Source organism: Mastacembelus armatus, chromosome 10 (assembly GCF_900324485.2).
Source record: "Mastacembelus armatus chromosome 10, fMasArm1.2, whole genome shotgun sequence".
In the NCBI taxonomy this organism is placed as follows: Eukaryota; Metazoa; Chordata; class Actinopteri; order Synbranchiformes; family Mastacembelidae; genus Mastacembelus; species Mastacembelus armatus.
The window spans coordinates 859,101-884,413 of record NC_046642.1 but is presented as its reverse complement, the minus strand read 5'-3'; the positions used below and the strand labels follow the sequence as shown (position 1 = coordinate 884,413).

The 25,313-nt window shown below is 38.9% G+C and overlaps 1 protein-coding gene across 1 annotated transcript in view; it reads left to right on the top strand.

Annotated features, from left to right (window-relative positions):
* Positions 1-25,313, top strand: part of glra1 (glycine receptor, alpha 1) — a 79,015-nt gene that overhangs the window by 2,749 nt on the left and 50,953 nt on the right. Inside the window, exons 2-3 of the mRNA XM_026331175.2 lie at positions 16,908-17,032; positions 17,314-17,325. Of these exons, the coding sequence (XP_026186960.1) occupies positions 16,908-17,032; positions 17,314-17,325 (137 nt within the window). The remainder of the gene's footprint in view (positions 1-16,907; positions 17,033-17,313; positions 17,326-25,313) is intronic.

The window sequence follows — 25,313 nt, the reverse complement described above, 5'->3', positions numbered from 1 at the left end:
CAGGAGAGGAGAGCAGAGAATTTAGATTGAGATTGGACCTGCAGGAAATGTTCGTCTCAACAAAACCTTTAATCTCGTAGTGAGGCTTAAATCTATGAATTCTGTCACGACAGGTGGAAGAAAGTTCCACAAAGGTGGGCTGATTTCCCTTGCTGCCAGCACAACTCTGGTCTTTTTGGATTCAGTGGTATAAGTTTTGTTCCAAATGAGGAAACAGCGATATTTCAAAAACACTGTGACTCATTTTAGGAACAGTGGTGAAGCAGGGAAACCTGCCCTTTGACCTGTGAGCTCTACTGGTCACTGATGATCTGAGAAACAGCTACTAAATCTTACTCTGTTTAGTGTTACCAGGCAAATCAATGTGTAAAATGTGAATGGAAATATGAGGGTCACAGAGAGAGACCTGTAGAGGTTTGTCAGGTTATGTGTGTTTGCAAACAAACATCCATCAGGAGTCATTTAGTGCCAGATTCAGCTTTTGAATTTCATTGTACAAGAGATATTTTCAGCCAAAGTGGTGATGGGATTGTGTTTGTTTCTGAGTCATACCCTAATAAAAAGCTTGGTTATACAAAAATCTAATTTGTTGTGTAAAACAAGTAGATGTCAGCATTTCTCTTTAGATGTAAATTAATTACCTTTTCGTCTATTTATTGCAGTGCAGCAATGCCTAAGTAAAAGCAAACAGTATAAAGTGTCGCATTTATAATCAGCTGTGTCTGTTTAGTCTCCAAACCTAAAAGTGGGATTTAACTCAGCACAGTTAACTCTTTGCAAAGCAGCCGCAGTAAAAAGCTCTGACACATTTAATGTTAATGTTCAGCAGGTAAAGCAGATAATGTGATGTGTCCTTTGATTCTCCAAATAATGCACTTAATATAAAGCACCTCCAAACTTTTCATAAGAAGGTTTCCAGCCAGGACGCCATGAGGAATCATTCTGTGCTGATATGATGATTTTTCTGCATTTTCTGTGTTGAGATACTGATAGTTCAGAGTGATAACTTCCTGCTGCCTTTGTTTCACATTAAAAGCTTTGAGGCAAATCCAGTGGAGGGTTTTACTTTGAAGCAACAGGAAAAAGTACACTTGAGTCAGTAAGAGGTGAAGGTCTGATACTGTCTTTCAAACAAAGTAAAAAGTCTAGTGACCACAGGTCCACAGCACGTACGTCACGTCTGGTAGTATGGAGGCGGAAATTACAGCAGGTCTACACTGAACTACGCCTTTAAGGACCACTGAACAGTAAGCTGCTGCAGCTAGCTAGCTAACCTGATGCTAAGCTGCTTTTACATGGTTCACTCAGGCAATGCTGCTCTGTTTAAATCATAATACACAACTATTTTACAATCCAGGTCTGAACTGGAATCACAGGAAAAGACTAGACAAGCCCCTCAGGCCTCTCACACATTATGCCCTTATATCAGGAATGATTCATCGGAGTGGTCAGCATTACACAGACCATGATAATCAGGGAATACCGATCAATCAGTCAAAATGATTGACAGACCTCTGAACATCCATCGACATCTGTCTCAGGGCTTTTCTACTCATCAGGAGGTTTTGCTGGAGGAGCAGACTAAGGCCCTCACTGAGGCCCTCCTCTGCAACATGATGTTTGTGTGTGTTTTCCTGGACATTCTTTGATGCTTGTGTGCATGCGTTTATAGAGTTGAACCTTCACCTTTGTGTGTGTGTGTGTGTGTGTTTGTGTGTTTTCTTTGCACTGAACGCTGAGTTTCAGGGAAAATGAGGTTTATGCTAAAACCGGAGCATGTGTGCAGTTTGTCACAAATTCCTCTCAAGGGAAATTATTGTATTCAGTGATTTAGATACAATTATGGATTGAATTTATTATCTCAGTTGTGCAGGAGTGAGAAAGTAGAAGCAGCGGCTACACTTCGTTTATCTGACCGAAATCAGGCGTTGGAAGGTGATTTGTGGAGTGGCTCTGTGTGTTTTTACTGCTTCGTCTGTCGCAGTGCAACTGCAACAAGTAAAACGTCTGCAGGTTTGGAGAGCTCGTCTTCTCCAGAGAAACAAACAACGATGTTTTGCTCATTTGGCATCTGCCTCACTGAGGAAACATAGACTGATCACAGCTCGTGTTTCCCGGTGCTTGCACAGATCGTTACTATGCACACAAGCATTCAACAGCCTTAAGTATGTAAACTGATCATTTTCACCGCAAATGAAATGTGCAGAGAGTGTCCGTTTCCTCTATGGATTTCGGTATTGACTTGAACACTTTATTCACTCAAGTGGAAAAAAAAAATCAGTCATAATCTGAACGATTCCCCTCCAGACCGAAGCATAGCTGCTGCAGATCTTTATGTGCAACACGTAAAGAGAAAACAGTCTGTGAAGCTAAAATGATCTCTAATGTGTCTTAGCAGGATGAATATTCAGTTGTGCCTGCAGCCGTTTACCTGCCTGCTGCTGGAAGGTAACCTTGAGCTGGCCTCGAAACTGCAGCAGTCTATTAAGGAGACACACACTCATGGACACACACCCTTCCATTACAGTCACAGAGTAAATGAAATCTGACTCTACCAGTTCATGAAATAAATTGATGTTGAAATTCAGGAGGTCATTGATCTGCTTTCTTAAATTGTTTTAAGTAAAAAACCCCTGGATGTCTCAACGCCACTGAGTCTTGTTATTAAATAAAAGTCCTTATCCTGAACTGGCAGCCTGGGACAGGACTGAGTCTTTACAGAGGACAGACTGATTTAAAAAAAAACAGACAGAAGGTCCCTACAGATTGTTCATTAAATAAAAGGTTAGCCTGCACATAGACAGTAAGAGAAAACAGAGCTGTGACAGAATGACTTACTGGAGTGTCACTGAGTGATATTTGGTTCAGTGTAACATTTCTCATTAGCTGTGGAAGTGCTGTGACTCAGTGTTGGCTGTCATCAGTATTTACAGTCACATTGGAGACTTTCCTAGTTTTCTTACAACCAGACTGTAAGTTCGACCTCGAGCTCAGAACATCCTGAGCAGAAACGAGTCTCTGTTTCAGGTTGCTTGTGCGAAGTACAAGGTCAGACTTAAAGTGAAAAAGAAGAAGAAAAAACTTTTTCTCTGGTGCTGGTGTTCACTGGGGAAAACAAACTGTGTTGATGATTTTATATTAGACTTACTGGAAAAACTAAAACTTAGAACTGAGTCACAAAGACCTGAGACTTGACCAAGACCTGACTGTTGTTCGTAACACTCATACACTAAAAGTATGAGGCAGTGACAGGCTTCACATGACCACAGATCTGGATTTTTATATTAAGCTTTTGCATTGAAAAGACTCAGTTTCTATGTGTATTTGCGGCTTTTAAAGTAAGTGCTTCAAATGCCAGCACTTGTCACAGCTCTTAGACCTGAAGGATTTCTGATTTGCTAACTTTAAAAAACCAAACAAGACTTTGCCAGGACATTCTGCAAAAAGACGTTGTACCTGAGGCATGTACTGTTCAGTGTGTAATCTGATGTAAATGGGAGCAGATGTGGCTGCTTGAAGTAACACTGATCAAACAAAGCAGTAACTTAGGATGTTAGATAATACCCGTTGAGATGTATTGCACATTAAAGATTAATGATACAGGGTGATAAAGTCTACGAAGGGGAGTTTTCCTGTGTGGGCAGTGAACAAACAGAATTATCTGGGTAGACTCTGAATTCAGTAATCCTCTGTCGATCCTCCCGAGGGCAAGCGCTGTCCATTTTCTTGTTGCTGTGAATGTGAAAGTCAGAGATCATCACAGTTCAGAGATCAAGGTCAACTAAAGAACATAAGCTCTGGAGCCGAGTGGGTTTTATCGTGTTGCTCACGCACACTACAGAACGGCAGAGAGCTCAGCCTCTGAAATCACCCAGTGTCAGTTAGCATACACTTCTGGTTCAGCCAAATTAAAGCGACTGTGTTATTTATGAACCTGCCCTCAGGCTGCTTCATTTGTTCTGTAGGTGCCCAGCCAATATTTATCACTCACATCTGCCATCATAACAAATCATAACATATATAGTTTTTCCTGTGATCAATTTCCCAAGTCCTCTAATGAAAAACAATCGACTGCGCTGGTGGACTTCGCTACCATCTCTGCAATAATTAACTTCTGGGCAGGTTCATTCCTAAAACTTGATATATGATAATACATTATTGATTAGCAGACAGAGACAGATTTGCCCCATAAATAACAGATTATATTATCAATGGCCTCTCAGTGCTGTAAAGTGAATTCCTGGAAATGTTAGGAGTGGAGAAAGTGGAGTTACAGTTTCTTTTGTTTTTGTTTTACAAAAAAAAAAAGAGAGTGAAAAGTTTTTATCTCCTGTGTTAAACATTTTCTGTGCAACAAACCAGTTAAATGATCAGTGTGTGTGTTTGTCATCAAGCACAAATTCAACATTGTTAGAATCCAGAAACTGAATGTATGAAGCTTGTTTGGTGACATTTCCTTTTTTTCTGTGGGCTTTGCATTGGGTATTTAAAAATCATGTCATGTTTCATTTTCATTGCTGCTTGACATCTTAAATTTATGTTTTAATTGTTTGAAAACACACAATATTTAGAGTAAAATGCAGCCTCACCTGCATTAAATTCAGAAATGACTGAAAAACTATGTAAAATTAAGATGCAAAAAGCTTCCAAATAGACAAACTGCAACAAATAAAATAGAATAGAAACGCCAAAGTCCAAAAATAGTCAATAAAATGAAATCTAAATTACAACTGCAGTATATTAACATGGTACGATGTAAATTTATGGGAAATGGACATTTTCCCCTAACAAATGAAGAATTTACTTTGGTGTAAAATACAGATTACTAAATATGAAACATGTCTGATTTGGCAGTTCAGGAATTTAAAGATGGACTTTAATTTCATTTTCCTATCAAACAATTTGAATTTAGAAACTTAAATAACATAAAACCCATTAAAGTTGGTGGAATCTGAAGCAGCATGAGTACCTGCTTTTTTTAACAGGGTCAGTCCCAGTGGGAATCAAACCTCAAACCCTGGCAGAGATGAAGACATGTATAACCTGCACAGCTTCTCATATCAGTTAATTACTGAAAGTTTTAATTGATTAACATAATTAAGAAGGTTATCTGCCCATGGATGGGATATTTCACTTTTTAATGTATTTAGAGCAATTTTTCCAAATATTTTGGTGATAAACTCTAATTCAAGGTGCAAGTGTGCATGGCTTTAAGGACACGGGATCAGATTCATGTAAGCCTATGTTGAAATTCCTCCAGTGTTCTGGAAGAGAAAGCAGATTTTGAACTTAAATATCTGAGTTTGTTGGAAAGTCGGAAAGGTTGTTGGCACAACACGGGCAGCAGGAGCAGAAATATGGGCCAACATGGCTGCAGCACTGCAGCAACAACAAACACAAAGCCAAAGCGAGTGTTTACCTGGTTGATCTGCGCTGCACATAGTTCAGCCTGTAAAAAGACTGGAATCCTGATTTAGACTTTCTTGCAGTGGTGTCTGGTGCTATTAGAGCAGTGGAGTGTGTGATACAGCTCAGCCATCTGAGTATCAGGCCTTCATTTGTGGTGATGAGCGAGTCAGGCAGCGTATCTGTTAGTGCCAGGGAAGCGAGCAGCCCTTTGCTTTCCTGAGTGTTACTAAATGCCAGGATGAGATCAATTAGGGATTCAGGTCTTCAGAGGATTTAGGAACATAATGAGGAACACTTAGGGCTAATGATCGGAGCCTTACATTAGCCTACACCTCGCGCTCGCTTTTCTCTTTTCTCGCAGTGTGCATATTAGACACTGGCGCACGACGACTCAGCTGTTTTTTCTTCTTCTTTGCTGCCTCAGCGTTGGCCATGGGTTTGCACAGTAGCCACAGCCAGCATTGATCTGAAATAATTAAAGCAAATCCAAACTTTGATCATGGAAACCCAGAGAACAGGACGCTGCGGGAAAAAACGAGAAAACTTTTGAGTGTGTTGGCAGTTGTACGCTGGTTGTGAAGCAGAATTAAAGTGTTTTTATTAAAGTGTGTGTTTACATGACTAATAGTAATGAAATAAATACCACATGAACAAATGGACTTGTACTTACAAAGTCCTTTTCTATGCACTATGCACTCACATTCAAAATACTTCACAGTATTTGCCCATTCACAGCGATGGGAGCAATAGTTACCACACACACACATACACACACACCACCACCAACCCTATAGTTAAGGAACAACCTACTCTATCTCCTAATATATAATATTATGTAGTAGTAGATTTCCCCTTGAGTCCTTATAGTATTTTTCTATAATACAACAAAACAGCATACAAATAATTTACATTAATAATAAAAAACACAAAGGATTATGTTGCATTATGTTTGAAATTTCAAATAATTTACTAACACGTTTTTGGTTTGGTCAAACAAAGCAGAAGAAGGTTAAATTCAATTCAGCTTTTCTTCCAGACTCATGGTCCAATAACAAGGATTAAAAACAGAAAACACATTCACAACAATCCAATATTCAAATAGACTTACTAAAAAGACAACAGTACCAGTGTTTCCACAGCTTTTACTGGTAACGTATTGCACTGAACCCAACATTAGTCAGACTCAACATTATATTGTTGTCAGATTCATTCAACCTATACATGAGGTTCTGTAACAGAGCTTGCAAGCTGTATATTCTTGCTGTCACAAACATTTCACTTGCACTAGTCTATCTAGGTTTCCTCAACAGCACCTGCAGAGCGTCACTGTGTGCCACCTGTAACCTCCATAAACTGGCTTTGTTGTAATTAGTCCATAAATGACCAGTATATAGAGGTATACAAGATAATTGAAACAAGGTCAGCTTCACTTGATCTGTACAAAAACCAAACTTACAAGACAGAGTATTTGCCTGAGCATATAACGTTCGACACTGTCTATAAATATCATCATCATCAGTCAAATCCTCTGTGATAATATGTCCCAGATATTTTACCTTATCAGTGACACAAACAGTATTTGATAAGCAAAAATCTGCTCCTACAGATGTTATTCGCATATAAAATAACAAAACAAAAGTATCGTATTATTATTGTATATTCACATATAGTTGAAGTACTAAAAGTATTTAGAAGAATTTATTATTTAGCAGAATTTCCCACCAGGGATCAATAAAGTTTGATGATTAGACTTGTATTTTGCTGGATTCATCTACTGTTATCAGATAAATGTACTGCAGTAAGAAGTACTAAACGAAGTAGCAGGAAATGGAAATACTTTTACTCCTGTACTTTGTTTTGGTTTTAACGCACGTTCTGCACGAGCCGAACGTCATCAAACGTATCGTGCGTCAACGGTCACGCTCACACACAAACTTCCTGTTTTGGCTTTTTGGCGCCTTCTCCTTTGAGAGCTACAGCAAAGCTAGCTAGCTAGCTGCGTTTTTCAAATGGAAATATTGTCAGTACTTTTAGGTTTTTGCTAAAAAGGCACAAAGACATCACGTTAGGGGAACAAAGTGGTTTCTATATCTAAAACATCACGGCCAGTTTGTATAAATGTTTAGACAAGGGCCCTTTATGTTAGTTAGGCTAAGCTGGATGCTAACGACGTTAGCCACCTAGCTACGCTAGCACTAAGGAGAAATGGTGTTCAAGCCGCAGGACCAGCTGGAGCTGCAGCCCCATGTCCGGTAAAAACTGTTTTTGAAGGCGCCCATGGGTGGAGGATATGCGGTCAGTGTCACGGGTTAAGTCCGACCTGGTCAAAGCATGGGCAGGTAAGTTATAGGTTGCTAGCCTAGCATCAAGTATGGCAAGCTGCACTGTAAATATAACGTTATAACGTTACTAGACATAACTTTAATACCAGATATATCCAAAATGAAAGACCTTTCCAGAAATTTAAATGCACAAAGTAAATTCTAACTAATATTAACAAATATGCTAGCATGGATATCCATGACTGTATTCTAGATAGTAAAATTTCAGTGATCTACAAATAGGATTGGGAGTAATATAAACAATAAAATTGCATAAATGTATAATTAAAGTTATGATCTTGAAACACTTGGATGGTAAATATATGAGGTGGCTAACCTTACATATAAAATCGTAAAATGACTACAATTTATGACCATGAAATTTAGATAAGAACCTTTATTTGTCCCATAGTGAGGAAATTTACATTGTCACAGCAGCAAGTAAGGCACAAGATAAAAAATAACAGAATAGGAACTGCAGAAAACAAGGTATTACAATAAAAAAAAATATATTAACCATTTTTATGGACAGCTCTAATAAGCATTTCTCCTACTGAAAACATTGATTATAAAATCTAATTACAGATAAGAGTGTGGTTAATTTGAATGTAAAAATGGCTCGCCATAAAAACAGATTGATTTACTTAGCTGGGATGTTTTCTGAGAGTAACTTAAAAGCAATGAGTGAAAAAGTACTTTTCTACCACCCGGAGGAACGTGGAGTTTGAATGTCAGTATTTAACAGGCAGTCACGAGTCCAGTTGGAGCAGTAATGTCATTATTGTTTAATATGACAGATATTTTCTGCCTTAATTGATTAATTTTTGGTCTCTAAGATGCTTTTCCCAATCCCAAGGTGACATCTTCAATTGGCAATTTGTTTGGCTGACTCCAAGAACCAAAGATACTCAAATCAATTTCAAGTGAACTAATACACAGAAGTGCAGAACTACTTTTTCACTCTGCAGCTCCTTATGCTTCATGCTGCAGATGTTTGTCCATGCCAGCACTCACTGCACAAGGTTTGGTTTCTATCTATCTCCTGAGTCAGACGTGAGCCACAGTACAGATAGAGTGGGAGGTGGAATATTTTCCTAATGGTTTGATTTATGGGATATGAAATCAGAAACCTTTTCAGTGGGAACTCTTTGCAATTATATAAAAGCAGGTGGGCTTGAGAAAGTACCAATCTGATCTACCAGCCAAGCATTAATGCAAATGGAGTAGAAATCTGGCAGATGTTTGGCTCTGTGACCTAATGAATATACATGTTGTGGACTATCAGAGAAAACAGCATTGGATGTCACTGTAGTGTTAGTTGATTAGTTAGACACTTTAATCTTGACGTAACGCTAACAATAGCATGGCAGTTATTTGAGCAGTGACACCAAGAACCAACAGCATAGAGTAACATAACTTTAAAGGATGCTGAAACAATTAGAAATTAGCACAGTATTAATTTCTGAAGCAATTGGCAGCATATATTGTGTAATGTGCTGAGTGAATTAGACTTGACAGGTACTGGATGCAGAGACTTTTTGTCAATTTTTGTCCACCACGCCCTTCCAAATTTTACAAACCCCTATATTTAGGGGACTTTATCTTTATTTTGAGGGCATGCTGTTGTAATCCCAATCTGTGACTAATCTGATTGCACCATGTGTTTTTTCAATGCCAATTTGAAAGCCATTTCACATGGTTCTTAAGCTTTATTGTATCATCTCTGCAGTGAGCATCGTGTCCAAACAACAGATTTTTTTTTTTCCTTTTCTTTTGTTGCCAGAGCGTGATCCTATCATAGTCCCACTTGTCATGGTTGTAAAGAGGATTAAGCTTAAATTCGTCACGTTGCGGCAGGAATTATTGGCGCAGAGATAATCTTTGAGCCACCTAATTTGCTGTTGCAGAGAAAAGAATTGGATGAAGTCAGATGGGCCTCAAAAACCTGATGTCTTCTTATTGATTGGCATCAACTCTGAGTGTGTGAGCTCTGCACTTTTGGAAGGCGCCAACAGAGGTGCATTATCTGATTATCAATGGTTTAAAAATGGTGTGTTTCTTCAGGTTGTCTACAATGACTCTCCAGTGTCACCCGAGGCTGTGGGGCTCTGATGAACTATCGACAGTTACAGATCGTTATCATCAATTGACTTGACTAATTCTCATCAGTCACCCGTGTGACCTCAGGAGCACTTAGTGTGAAATGTATGAACAGACAATTATCACAACAGAGTAATCACTTATGGAAATGTGTTTGATTTAATCTCAGTGGTTGTGGTAATCATAGATCATTTTCACAGTTAACACAATAAGGTTTTACATGATTTTAATAAACGTAATAAAGTTATAGAGATATTTCAGAGCTGCTGATAGATCAGACAGTGCAGTAGCTGTTTGTTTAGTGTTTGTTCTGTGCTTGTAATAATTTAAAAGGCAGGCTGACATAATTTGGAGGTTAAGTAGAGCTTTATCCAAGTCTGTAGATATTTAAATATTATCGATACATAAAGGCATCAGTAACCAATAATTCAATATATGTAACAAATGATACAACGTGTTGTGGACGATAGAGAAAACGTTTTTCAGTCTGCATTAGTTTTTAAATTTGCATCTAAAAAGATATCAAGATATCTAAGTTTAAATCAGGCTGTGTTTAATTGAAAGGTGTGCACAGTTGAAAGGCTTTGATATTTTTGTATATCGATACAACCCAGTGTATAAAACAATCAATTCCACCCAGTATATTTGCAGCTCCAGTACAGTTCACGTAATGGGAAGCCGATTTTGACCTTTTGGAAAGTTCAGAATCAGTGCAGATTTGCTGTGTATTAAAGATCAGGTCTGTGTCACATTAGAGCAAAAAAAAAAAAAAAAAAATCAGTATTAGGTTTTATTTTAGTGGAGTAATGACAAAAAGTGCAGTGTTGGCCTGCAGACATATGACCTTCTGTCACCACAACAAGGACAGCCTGAGGAAAGTCTGCTGATGACACAGGAGTCTCCACAAAATGTAATGTTAGATTCAGCGTTTATTAAAAAAATAGCTAAATGCTTTTCACAAATACCTGTGATACGGTTCCAGTTAAAGCATTCTTTTAAAATTATAGTAGAAATTTACATATAATAACAGCTTTGATGTTCAAAGACTTTTTTGATAGTTATGTTTTAATATTATTCATTATTTTGAATATTATTCTTTGATATCAGCCATAGTAGAGCCATAACACATGCCATATATAAAATTATCATCTTGGTTATCAGATCTGATTATCTTTAATTTAAAAAACTGTAGGAAAAAGTTTAAATAAGAGCATTTTTCCTGTTTTGCTGCTGAGCTTGTTATCATGATGTCAGGTAGTGATGACAAGCAGAACGGCAGGAATCACACACACAGGCATAGTAAAACACATAGTAGTTCCTCTGTTTGCTCTTCCTGCCCTTTGAATAGTCTACATTGCTCAGTCACTGGTTTTATTTAGTTTCCCTGAACTTTTGTCCTACAAGATCATTCTAGCCTTGCTGACACAATGTCTGAGTGTGGTATAACTGCTCACCTTTGACACTGGGTTGGACTATTTGTCAGCTTTTTGTGATCTTTAAAATTATATTTTAAATGGGAAGCTTAGAAAGGACAAATCTTACACTGTCTGTGGTCATCTAGGGTCAACGCTGTTGCTCAAATGTGACATCTTGGGCACCTCTGGCTTGATTTTGATGTAACTTTGGCACATGCTGCTCTGTGCACTGGCATTTAAAAAAAAAAACACTGGCTCGCCAAATGTGAGGTCTGCAACTAAAGGTCAGACTTTGAGACTTTGAAAGGCCACAAATCTTGATGTATCTTGGTACAGATCGGCCTGAAGCATAGCCCTGCATCAACACGTTCATTTGTTCTAAATTTAAAAATGTATTTCAGTGGACTCAGACTGAATCATGATGCAGCAGTCTGAGTCAGAATCCCTCATACAAGACTGTCAGTCTCTCCAACTGTCTGCTTACTCTCTCTGACTTACCGTCTGCTGGATTGAGACCTGGATTTTTCCTTTAAAACTGTTGCTCATGACCTTCTCTCAGGCTGCTCTAACGGAAAACAGATGCTGTGGTTTTTGATGTTGCGTGAAATTAATCTGTAGATTGCTTTATTATTCAAATTTTAAAACCAAAATATTTCATAGGGTCATGCCCTCAACTAATTTTTTGCACTTATTAACTGCTTTAATTCTACAGATAAAATCTTTCCATGTTTCATGAATATATGAAAGAGTCACCTTCTCTAAATGGAAAATAAAAAGCTTGAAGGGAGGAACAAACATTTAGCATGCTACACATAAACCAAAGCTAACATAATGACATGTAACCATCAGTCATCAACCAAACCCATGACAGCATTAATAATGTGATGTTTTTCAGTCTGATCATCAACATCATCAGTCATGACAGATCTAATATAATTATCTGTGTTATGATTTATGATCATTACAGTATAATCGGCATCACTGTCATCATTTAAACAGAGAGAGTAGAGCCTCATCTGTCAGCTGTGCACACGGTGACAGACACTTCATTATAATATATAAGTTAGGTTGAAGCCATAAATAACTTAATTAGGCCATTGTTTTATTCTTGTTTTTTCCATTTCTTCATATATTTTTCAACATAAAAAATCAAACAACAAAATAGCTGCTTGACACAGCTGAAAATGACACTGGTCTAAATCTAAATGATCTGTAAAACCCAAACAATGAGCTGAAAGAGACTAAAATGCTCCATAGAGCTGCAGAGTTGGTTATGACTCTCCACAAGTGCTTATACACGTCATCTGATCTGTGGTTAATAGATGGGATCAGATCAAATGTCAATTTGTGTTCCTTTAGATTGTTTTCTATAATCAGAATGCTATTAGCTATTTTCTTCAGCATCAGTTTCGTTCATGAGGCATAGAACCAGCATTATTATTTATCTAACTAAATGAAGATATAGCATAAATAATTTATAACTGTGTGGAGGGATCCTTTCTTCTTTCCCACCTCTTCTTTCTCTTCTACACTTACATACTTAAACACACACACACACACACACACACACACACACACACACACACACCATCCTCCTCCATGCTTCTCTGGACACTTTGTGGTGCCTGGAATGATTTGTTTTCCAATGTTTTGCATTGATGAGGGAGAGCTGGTTGGAAGGTCAGTGTGTATGTGTGTGTGTGTGTTTCTATGCATATGCATATTTATTAATTTCTCTGTATTATTGTGTGTATGTGGAAACAGAGGGAACACTGTGTATTTGGGCCCTTTTTTTATTAATGTTTATGTGTGTTTAGTGTTGAGCGTCTGCAAACACAAATACATCATGAGACAAGAACTAACAAGGGGTTCGTCTCCTTATTGTTTTGCTTTCTGAGCACGGCTGCTCCATAATTCCCATTTTCACCTGGCGGACTTCGATTCTGATCAGCAGTTTCCTGATAAAGCGGCAGCACTGACTGCATTATCTGTTTATGAATTGCTAATGGTGCTCTTTATCATACTGCACAACACGATTTACCATATTGAAAGTCACGGTTAGCGATTTTACATTTAGTAGGTGAAAATTCAAGTGCGATCAAGTGTATCATCTGTCAGTTTAATTTATGAGAGATTAATGCAGTGACGGTGCTCTCCTCCCACACACTCATCAGGAGGTACAATACAACTAATGAGCATATCTGTCATTCACACTCTTAGCACTTCCTGCTCTTACAGGCGTGTTTGGAAAATTAAATTTAAAAACTTGAGCCAAAACAAAAATCTGATTCAGTTCATGCTGTTTCACTCTGTAGCCTGGATTCAACTTCCTCAGGAAACAGTTTTGTCTGTTTTCAATCATTGATACTCTGTGCTCATAGGAAGTCCTGATGGCTGAGACCGACTGCTGCTTCACTGGACATCTGAGTGCTGCAAAGTGAACATGTTCCAGTACCAAAATGAATTATTCCCCATAAACACATAACTTCTCCTCACTCTGTAAAAGTTGGGCACAGGCAGAACCAAAATGAAACATGCATGTGAGGAAAAGTTTCCATTAGTCTCTGACCCCATTTTTCAAAAATATTGTTATATGTTATATGTTTCATATTTCTTTATTTATATATTTCTTATGGTTCAAAAATTTGACATATCCTTTAAAGATTAAAATGAATGTATCCCTCAGAGTTTATAAAGGTAAATAGGGTTTTTTTTTTGTTATATCAAATTAAAATGGTTTTACATCAACATCAATTTGCAAATTATATTGTATAAGATAAGAAGCCAAAAAAGTAACTTAACCCAGAAATTGTTATTTAGTTGCTGAACACAATAATTAAATCTTAAACTTTTTTCCAGCATCTTGTTTGTTCACAAAGCTCATTGTGAAACTGTAGTCAAACAAAATGGGTCAGTACAGCAGCTTATTTATAGGCCAGATCACACTGCTGTCCATGCTCGCTCTCCAGGCACAGTGAGAAATCATGCAATCGGATACAAACTGCACTACAAGTAGCTGCTAATGCAGTTCCACTGTAAGGCCACGGGTCAGTTCAGTCCTCGCTCAGGATGAAATAACTGTCGGTTCACTTTTCAATCTAACCGAAGCAGCAAAACATTTCAGTTCAAATCCCAGGCCTACACCCCTTAAAATGTTTATTCAGCCTCTAACACAAGAACTAAAAGCAACATCAATAACTGATAATCAGCTGTCTCACCATACACACTGAATGATTCATCTTGTGGGAGTCAACTGAGTCCTAACGTATTTTACTTTTTTTTTTTTTTTTTGGAACAGCAGCATGTTTTTTTTTTTAATGTCAATGCTTTTTGCAAAGTGAAGACATTTTTGGATGTTTAGGACATATTTGGAAAGTGATAATGTGTTTGCTAGTCAGACTATTTCTGAAAGTAAGGGTGTTTCTTTTTAGAGGTGAAGGTAGTTTACGTTCAGGACATCTCAGGACAGTTTTGCAAAGTGAAAATATTAATATTAGTCCTCATTGGACATCGTGTCATGTGAAGACTTTTTTTTTTTTCTTTTTTGGAAAGAGGCCATGATCGAAACATCACCTCCTATTTTAAAAGTTGTGTCCCAACATTTTATAGGTATTTGAAAAATGAGAACACTTTTGGAAATTAAATTATTTTTTTCTAGCTCTGTTTCTTTAAAAGATCATTTTAGGGATAAAAACTTAACTTTATTTGGGTTTAATTGAAAGTTAAGGAATGAACTATGTCAGGGAAGGTCCTCACAAGCAGGGTGTAAGCATCTCTAGGTGTGTGTTCTGCAGTACACAGGCTTATATTTATCAATACACCAGACAGGTAATAAACACAATCACTCTTTCATTTCCAGGAATCCTAGGAACACAAGTCAGCTGAGCCCTGTTGTGCGTCAGGCTGCCTTTGACATTTACTGTGCGATATTTTACAGCTGTGTGAAATGTTGGATGCCAGGGAGTCAGTTAGTCAGCATTCATCTATCTTTATTATAATTGTTTTTTTTTTCTTAACAACAAACTTCAGGCTTAGCTGTTTGTGTGCAGTACTGTATGTTTGTAGTACATACAGTACATACGGTACATACAGTACTGTATGTTTGTAGGCCAAAGGCTGTACTGGCCATATGACATTTCACAGAGAGCGTTAATGAGCATGATGGGTCTAATAAGGTAAAGAAGTCAACTGTGCAAACACAACGGCCTTATTGTAAAATCAATATGGCACTCAGCAGGACACAGAACTGGTTAAGTGAATTACAGCATTACTTTGAATAACTACCTTAGGAAAAGAAGTGTATATAATAACCACTAATGCATTCAACTCCAGTCAGCACAGACCATAAAAGTTCACTTTTAATTAGTCAGTTTTTAATCAAATTAGATAAAACTAAATGAAATTACCAGTAAATGAGGATAAATTCATCTTCGCTGGAGACCTGGTGTGGACATCTTCTTGTCTCTGCCAAGTGCATGCTGGGATAACCACCAGGAACAAAGTGATAAAAACAATGAATGTATGATTGACATTCAGAGACTGGTACCCATGCAAAACAGCTAATTTTCCAGTTGTTCCATCTTCGTTAAAAATATGCACCACACCAGTGTGTTTAGAGCTCTGTTCCTTAATATGCAAATTATATAAAACAGGTTTTAATCCAGTTAATAAATGCCTTTATGTTTCATTTCAGTATTCACTATGAACTATGTCAAAGGTGAAATGCATCAGTTTTCTTTTTTTTTTTAAATTTCAGATACTGAGAAAATTAAATTAGACAGCATTTACTATTTTTTGTTATACCTTATCTTTTCTCCTCTGTCGGTCACTTTCAGGAGCCATTTTTTCATATGTAGGTTGAAAAGAGCCCCTGAAGCTTCCACATGGGGGTCACAGCAGCACATCCAGATGATCGTCAGCAAAAATAGCCATGCCTGGCAGTCAAGGGTTCTGCTGTTGTCCCACTTTTGCCAGGTCACTGTTCTTGTTCTGTTATGGAAAAAATGCACTTGTGATGTAACACTCGATCAGTGGTACAAACACACATCAGCACTGGAGTTTGTTTTTGCTTTTTTTAATTTTTTTTTATTTGCATGACTCAAACTTTGTGGTCAAGGTGAGGGACAGATCTGGGGTGAAAGAATAATGTCTCCTACAGGAAACGGGAAATAAATGCTGCTCTATAATGTAAAAGTCACATCACCATGAACGTTTTTTCACTAAGCTTTTTGTGTAAACAGTGAGGGATCTGTGTTTTATAGGATGACTGTTGTTGAAAGAAACTAATGATTTTTATTGGTTGGATGTTTGACCTGCACCACTAATATTCTGCTGTCCGGGAGTTCAGCACATTCAATGCCACTTTTAATGTAAATTCTGGTTATTTAATCTGAAAGAGTAACTAGTGTGCTGTTGACTGTCTTATGTGATCAGTCTGTTGTCAGGCTACTCAGCTCTTTAACCTTTGCCTTTTCTACTCTTGGGTGCTTTAACAGTGACAGACTAATGCTGCAGAAGATAAATAGCTTTGGATGCAACACATGAATAGATTGTTGATGTGTTATGACTGCAGGCTAATCTTGCATCCATCTTGTTAAATGTTCTACCGTCTGATCACAATATTCCCTTCAGCTCTAACCAACTTTACGTTTATCTCCTCCAGCTTGGCAGCATCCAAAGAAGCTGCGGCGAGGAAAGCTGCCTCCCCGATGCCACCGTCCGAGTTCCTGGACAAACTCATGGGCAAAGTTTCGGGTTACGATGCCAGAATCCGACCGAATTTTAAAGGTAGGATTTGCCACCAAGACTCAATCGGATAAGACAGGAATGTAGCCAAACATTATCCTGAAAGACCTGGTCATGTGTTGTCTCTGTATTTCATCATCTTTTCTAAATGCCTTTTTGAAAGGTTTAGCCAAGAGTATCACCAAGAAAGGTTTGTTTCATAAAATAAAAAAGAAGAAAATCCACTTTTATACACAAATGTCACTGAAATTCTATTGCTATATGTAATCATCTCATTGGTTTTGGTTGTTCTCAATGTGTCCATCTCTTTTTGCCCTTTGCAGTGTGGAACAAAGGTAACTCTGCCCATTGCTTGATGTGCTAAAGACAGAATTAGCCAATTTTTGGTGTTAGACCCCAGTTCCTATTTCCTTTTTTTTAATACCTAACCCTGTCCCTGCACTTGTAGCCCCGGTTGGACAATAAATCATTAAATCAGTCAGGATATTAGTTGGTATATATCATGATGCTAGTTGGCTACATTCCTTGGTATCCACACTGTATCCCGAGTGCTTGTTTTGGTGGTCAAGGTAATGTGCCTCTCTTCCACAAGTGTGCTGCTAATTATGAAGATGATGTTGTTGATGATGATAATATAATATTTAGTGACCTCTCCCTGAATGGAAGCCCCCATAAAGACACATGTCAGAGGTTTCTATTATTAAACTCTCTCACATTAGGAACACAGTCTGGACATTAATGCACCATATTCATTCAAGTGTATGAATAATACAACAGATTTAATAATAATCATATGACATGGAAAATGATTTGGAAAACTGGAATTGGGATTGAACAGGAATTCACCTTGTCTGTTTAACATGAATTGATGCAAAACATTACACTCAGCCTTGCTGCATGTTAAACACTGCTAAAAGTGAGGTTTCCAGAATGAATGTGAGTAATTTCTATTGCCATAAAATTAGTCTGGGGCACATGTGTGTCTTTAGTGTACAAAATTTTAGCACCCATAGGATATTCCACTTTCCGTTGTGTACTTACTGTATCAAAATTCATTTTACATTTTTATTGGCTATGACCTGAATCACACCTGAATTTCTGTCACTGCCTGTCAACGTCTGGCAGTGTGATCTACCCTGATCTTCTTCTTCAGTAGTTATTTTCAGGTGCTTTGGATATGAACATGTATTTCCCCTCCACGTTTTATCGACATCAGAGTAAAAAACTACAAATCTGAATCTTCAGATGTAGCAGTGCACAGATAGAACTGTAAATGAACAGTGCTTCAGAATGTGTTGCAAAAGCACATCAGAGAAATTGTATGTATAGAGTCTCAATTTTACAATAGTGTCCTGGTTTGTTTAAATTCATTTTAGCGTTGATGAATCTGGATGTACCTTTTCTGGTATTTACTAATGTAATACCTTCATACACTGCTGGTCTGACTTTGGCCAAACTAAATAGCCTACAGTGAGGATTGGTAGACACCAACCCTCACTGTAAACCTGCCAACCTTCACCAATGGAAGTGATAAAACCTGGATGGATGATGTACTGCATCTTGTTACCGATTGGCCCATCACTGCCTGCATCATGAGTGGGATCTCCTCTTCATCTTCAAAACAGATGAAGCTAAAATGTGTCCTGACATTTTGTACACTGAACACACAGGTAAACAGACTGTGCCGCAGCGAAGCACAGCTTATGTTTATGAATGCTGCCATGGAGCTTTTTCTTGCTGAGCCCATAATGGTATCACCCATTGTATGGTAATCTTTGTAAGTGGATATCTCGGCTCATAGACGACAGAACTGGGAGGGGTGGAGGGGTTTTACCGTGACTAAGTGTCTATTATTAAACCAGTCGTTCTTTCCGGCCTGCAAAAAAACTGTTCGGGTGTTGTGTGAGTCGTGACTTGTTTTTGGAGACTGGTGCTGTTTTTTTAAATTTTGATTTCTCCTCAGCTCTTGTTGGCAAAAGTCCAGTGTGATTTACGAAGGCTGAGTGAGACTAGTGCTGCACTGACCTTTACAAATCAGGATTTAAACAGGCCGACGTGACAGTTATTTCAATTTATAACGTTTATGTTTTTTCTGTTCATCTAATGTGATGTAATAAAGAAACTAAAATGCAGATGAAAGTGGTCTCGGACAGCGTTAGTCAAGCGAAGAATAACAGAGCTTTCTAAACGTCCCGACACATTAACGCTAACAAGTTAAAAATATGTAAGCTAACATTCTTGAATATGTAAGCCTATGATATTTTATTTGATTTAAATGTGTATGAATAGTGGTTATGTGATGAAGAAACATAATCAGGAGGATAAGGACATCCTTTATATCTCTGTCATTGTTAGCAGAGAGGGCTCGATGTGACTGTGTCATGGCTGTCAGAGCGGCAGAGTGGCATAGCATGAGCTCTCCAACTTGCTCATTCATGCAGTGTGTGTGTGTGTGTGTGTGTGTGTGTCCCTAACAGCTAGCTAGAGTGCTGCTTGAATCACATTCATGAAATAAACAGCTTTACAGCTCTGCTCCTTAATAAACTCTGGGGGGGGGATGGCACAAAAAGTGAACTTGCACCGGATAAGAGGGAGTCAGGGGAAGGCAAATTGAAGGATTGCACTAGTGCAACGGTTCTCAACTGATTCTTCTATAATACTACTTGGATTTTATTGTATAATTTAATATTGAATTGTGTAGTGTTCCTTAAAATGAATATTTTATATGCAGTGTAAATCAGTTAACACAGTTAATCAAATCATAGTTAAATGAAACGTCATTTTGTGTTAGATCCACAGAGAAACTTCCTAAGGACCCTTGGGTGGCCTGGAACCCTGTTTTTTTAGAACCTAGCTTGGTAGAATATTTACAATAAAAAATTGTCAGCAATAATGATAATACATGTTTGGATACTGAATATGGAATAGTCTATTTTTGTATAGTAAAATCCCCAAAATGTCTCGTGTTACTTCAGCGCAGTTGGCTAGTCCTCTAAATACCATGCAGGCAATTTTATTTACCAGGGCTAAGCTTATTTACTGAACTAGTGTGCTACTTGGCTTGTCAACTAACTAATGAACTGCTGGAGAACCAAGCCATCTTGTTTAGGTTCCAGCAGTGAGTTGCAGAGTTATCCATAGTCAAAAACAAATGCTGAAAGAAGCTGTCATGGGATGCTGTGAATATCACATCCTTTTTGATTTGAAGAGGTGAAAAAGAGTCTGTGTACTGTGGGACAGAGGAAGTAATGTCCAGTTATGTTAAATAGTACCACATCATGGAAAGCTGGAATGGGAGGATTGAACGTTAGCTATGCTTCATAACATGGGAAGCTGGAAAACCAGAATTCCCGTTGTAATGTTGGAAGATTTGAAGCTGTAGCTGGTTAAGGATACAGGAATGTGGCTGGAATTACTGAACATTTGAGCTACTTGATAGTAAAAACACAACAGTGCAGCTACATTTTTAATGCAGATGGTTGCTCTTCTCTTCTGCCTGTACAGTTTGCATTCACATACACTTTATCAAATTAGTACCAGTCCCAATAATTTTGCCATGTTGGCTAGAGGGCAGGGAGGAAAATGAAGGAGTGATGAGCTGAGATTTGCCCAGAGCTACAAATGTGCCAGTGAGAGGAAATTACACTGATCATGACCAGGGGCCCACTGTGTGGGCAAAAAGCTTCCGATTGATTTAGCAGGTTCCTTCATCGGAGAAAGGGGAGAGCAAACACTCCTGACACATTTGGGACAAACCATTTATAATCCATGAGTTCATCTGTTCTTTCATTCTCTTCCAGTTTGCTTATTTGTTTATTGTTCCTCCTCATTTGCTCCTTTCTTTGACTCCTTTCTTCTATCATTCATGGATATTTTGATTCCTTCGTGCTTCTTTTTAAAATTTAAATCATTTTTTTGTGTCTTCTTTTTCTTTCCTTCTTCCTTACCTCATATGTTCCTCTTTTCTTCCTCCTCTCTTACCTTTCAGTACTTATTTTTTTATCATTGACATTGTCAAAATGTTTTTTCTTTGTCTTGTGTTTATGAAGTTCCATGTTCTGTCATCTGTAATTCCATTATTTTTCCTGGTTTATTTTTTTCCGTGGTATCGAAGTCATAATTTTGGTATCATGACCACACAACTGTCGAGTTTCTTTTACAATCAATCTTTCATTCTCTTTCTTCTCTTACCTGCTTTTTCACTTTACCTTCATTTACATTCTAGCAGTGCTTTCTTCCAGCATCTCCTAAGTTATTCCTCTTATTTCTTGATATTTTCCCCTTAAATGTACTTCATGCATTCATTCTCTAGTTATTTGTTCCTGCCTTCTGCCCTTTTCTTTCCATTTTTGTTTGCCACAGATATTTCTTCTTACTTTTCCATCCTTCCTTTATGATTTTTACTGTCCAACTCCTTAAACCTGCCTTACCCTTTTGCATGGATGAAGGTCATTAATGCAGAATAGCTCCATCTATCTTCTTCCCTCACCTCTGACCTTCCCTGCCTCCTCCTCCACCTTTCCCTGCCCCTTCTTCTTAGGCTTCCTCTGTATTTGAGCCTTTGCCTTGTGTCTGAGTGTGTGTTGGTAGACCCGATGAATGGCACAGACTGCGCCTCCACTCTCTCTCAGCTTTGTCCTTTCTCATCACTCAAGCCGAACAGCACTGAGGATGACGGCAGCAAGAGAGCTTCTGGTTTTAAGTTTGACCAGAGCAGGCGGCCCCTGAGCTGGCTATGCCCCCCACCCCTTTCTACCTCCATTTCCCCTGAAAGAGTAGGCTCAAAGAGACGACCATGGACGTGCGTCAAGTTCAGACTTCATGTGCCTCAGAGAGTCTATTGGAGTAGGTTTTCATCTTTAGCTCTCTTGAACAGCTGCGGTTTGCTTTTTAGGATACAGTCCTTGTATTTCCATCCTGCTCTCTGCTCCTGAATCCTTGTCGTGGTCAGTGTAAAGAAAAATCCACATGCGAGTTTATAATAAGTAAACATGGGTAAATATGCAACATGCAGCAGTATACGTACATGTTTGGCTTACTTCTTACTCCTCCTCATCGTCTTCTGTTTCCTCTTTCTCTTTTTCCACAGCTGTAGTAAGCTTCACTATTCTATACCACACTTGTGTCCTACTACAGCCTTCCTGTTACTCTCTGCACCTCCTTTTCTCCTTGCCAGAGTTGAAAGTGCCGAGGTCGGACTGTAGTTATTAGCTGTCGGAGCTTGACGTTCATTTGGCATTATCAGCACTTGTTTAATGGCTACTTAATGGGATTAATGGGCATAAGGTAATGAGCGTGGAATGGAGGAATGGCTGCAGGGGGAAAAAACGGATGGGTGAGGGAGGGGGAGTGAGAAGGAGAGGTGAAGGAATGGAGAGAAGGTAGCATTACAAATATGCTAAACTGAAAGAGATTTGCTTAGGACAGGATATGGAAAAAAGTCCACATGGGAAAAATGCAGTCCAGGGTGTCACACTGCATAGACAGAATAGGTTTTCATATCTTAGCGCCAGGCTCTTGATGCTAACCACAGTTCCCAGTGGGCTTCAGTATTGCTCAGTTATGTATAACACTTATACTAGACATGAATAAGCAGCTCCGAGATACAAACTGTAATATCTACTCCCTCCTTCTCCTCTTTTTATTTTTGCAAGAGGTACTTTCAGCAAAGGTGCAAACACAGAAGTGTGGTGGAGTGAGGGGACATCCTTGCCCAGAGAAAGGTCTCGTGGCTCTTTGAGTATTCTGGGTAATGGCCATATTCTTTTCCAAGCCAGGAAATTTGGATGGGGACTATATTGCACAGAGCAAGGAATTTTAATGTTGTCGCAGAGGTGACTCTCCCCTGAGTTATGACAAAAATATAGATCACTCTTCAGCATCTAGTGGGAGGAGGTGTAACGTCAAGGGCGGTGAAGAGAGGAAAATTGAATGGGGCAATGGTAAAAGGCGGTCGAACGAATAAGGGCATTCAAGATGGGCTGAGAGACAGATGAGAGAGTGGGAGAAGGGTGGAGGATATAAGCAGACAGACGAAAAGAAGGAAGGATGTTTGCACTGATTGTGCCACTAAATGCAGTTATTGAAATTCATACATTAGCAACAAAAGCTAAAGGAAAAATCATCAAGCTGGTAATTACAGCGCTGTCAAATGAGCCATGTTTTCAAAATAAATGAACATTTCTTTTCGGCCACACACATGCCAGTGATAGACATCACTATTGTTTTTTTATCTAAAGATAAATGTGGAATCTCTCCAGCTTGAAGTAATGCAGAGATGTGTAGGATGTGTAAGAGCGTTTGATTCCTATGCTAATTGATCCAGTGATGTAGTCCACTGGTCCAAGCAGGGGAGTGCTGCTTTATTAGGCCACTCAGTCCCCCGTGTTGAATCCAACACCTCCAATTAACAGCTTGAGGAAAAAAAAGGTTTAAAGCTCAAAAAAAAGCCTGGTGAAAGTGGGGACCTGCTGCACCAAGGAGAGAATGAAAATGTTTAAGGAAAAACCCTGTACTCATTTAACAAAAAATACCATTGTTTTTCTCCACAAGGAGATTGTTTTAATGTACAGCTCCCCTGCAAAGCCAGGAGAATTGATTCTACACAGCTCCAGTAATTAGCTGGTGTTATGAGATCCTCGCTGCCAGCAATGCAAAGCCCAAAAACCAAAGCTGCTGTGGTTTTAATGCCAGGATCAGGTGCTCAGATGTTCGACAGGCTGGATGGCCGTGGGGCTAAGCCCGAGCTTAGCCCTGACACAGAGAGATTGCCACACGCTGCAGAGGGAGGAAAAATTGCCTTTCATGGATTCAGGCAGATTATAGAGTTTAAGTCACCTGTCTACAACAGTTCATGGTCACGACGAATATGTTCCATCAATCTTAGGAGCCATTTCCTTTATTTCAGGCTGACAGTGACAGATTACAGTATCGCTCCCAGTGTAGTCACCATCCCTCACCATGGCAGTTGTCAAGTACAGCAAAGCAGGCTGGGCTAGGTTTACTCAGGTCAGTGCAGTTCAGTGGGAAAATAGGCTCAGTCAGTCAACAAATCTAAAAAGAAACTTCCTCTGTGTCGTGGGAGGACTTTTTTGTTCATAGTTTAGTGTAAGTGAAAGAGAATGAAGATGTTCTGCTGGTGAAAATCAAAGACTGGTGACATTTGTTGAGGATTGATTGCAAAGAAATTCATTTTCGGTCAGACCCCAGATGTGACCATTATTTGTTGGAAATGGAAATACACTGGTTGACCTTCACGTAAGGATAAGTCTGGAGATCTGAGATACATGGGCATGCAGTCATGGGTGTATTTTTCACAACCATGAAGGGTGAAAGCTGAGGTGTGGTTTATTCACTGATCAAAGCACAGTAAACTTGTCTTTGCTTCTTGTACTTTCTATACAAATCCCATAAGCCACTGATCTTCAGTGACACATCAGACAGTTTTTTTGTGGTGCAGTAACCTTCATGGAGTGAAGAGGAGAAAAGGCCTTGTCGCTGTGAAACAATGAATCGTTTTGCCTTAACGTTCAATTCCTTGACATTAGCAGGTCAGCATTTTTCCATTATGAATCAGCCTCTCCACAGAAAAGTTCCCGTTTTGTGCTGTGACTGAAATGATGTGGCCCATTTTGAAGAGATTGAAGATTTACATTTTTGGGGCTGGAAGCTGAAACTTTGTCATTCTAATGGGCTCCATTTCAGCCAAATGACTTCGATTTAATGGAGCCCATTTGAAGGGAGAAGTAGGATTTCATCTCAGATTTGGCGATCATTTATCGGTTCTTGTGGGTTTACAACTCCTTTTTCTGTAGTTGAAGTCAGATTACCCAGAGGGATGAATAAATCATTTTGAGAACTTTACTGGTTCATTTCATCACGGAGACAGTTCAAGTCATATGTGAATATACAACTCACCAACAACCTGTTGGCCAAAAGGAAAGAAATGCAAAGTTTAATTTCCTCGAAGGCCAAATGAGGCAAACATCCAAACGAAGCCAGTTTGACATGTAGTCTTTGCATTCTCCCTGCCCTCCTCTTCCTCCTCTCTCTCTCTCTGGCCTCTTGCATCTCCTCTAGTGCATTTTGCTAGTCTTACTTCAGCTCCTGTTGACAGAACTGCATTGCAACCCTCTTCCTCCTCCTCTTCATCTCAGTGCATTGCCTCTCCTCCTGGCTGCTGCAGTATGGCAGTAGATTGTTCTTCTACAGACTCGTGCATCCTTCACTCCTGCTATTGCCTTCACAGTATGTTGCCCCCCCCCCACCCCTTCCCTGCCCTTCCTAAGTCTCCCCCACTGCCATACACTCACCCCTGCTGAGT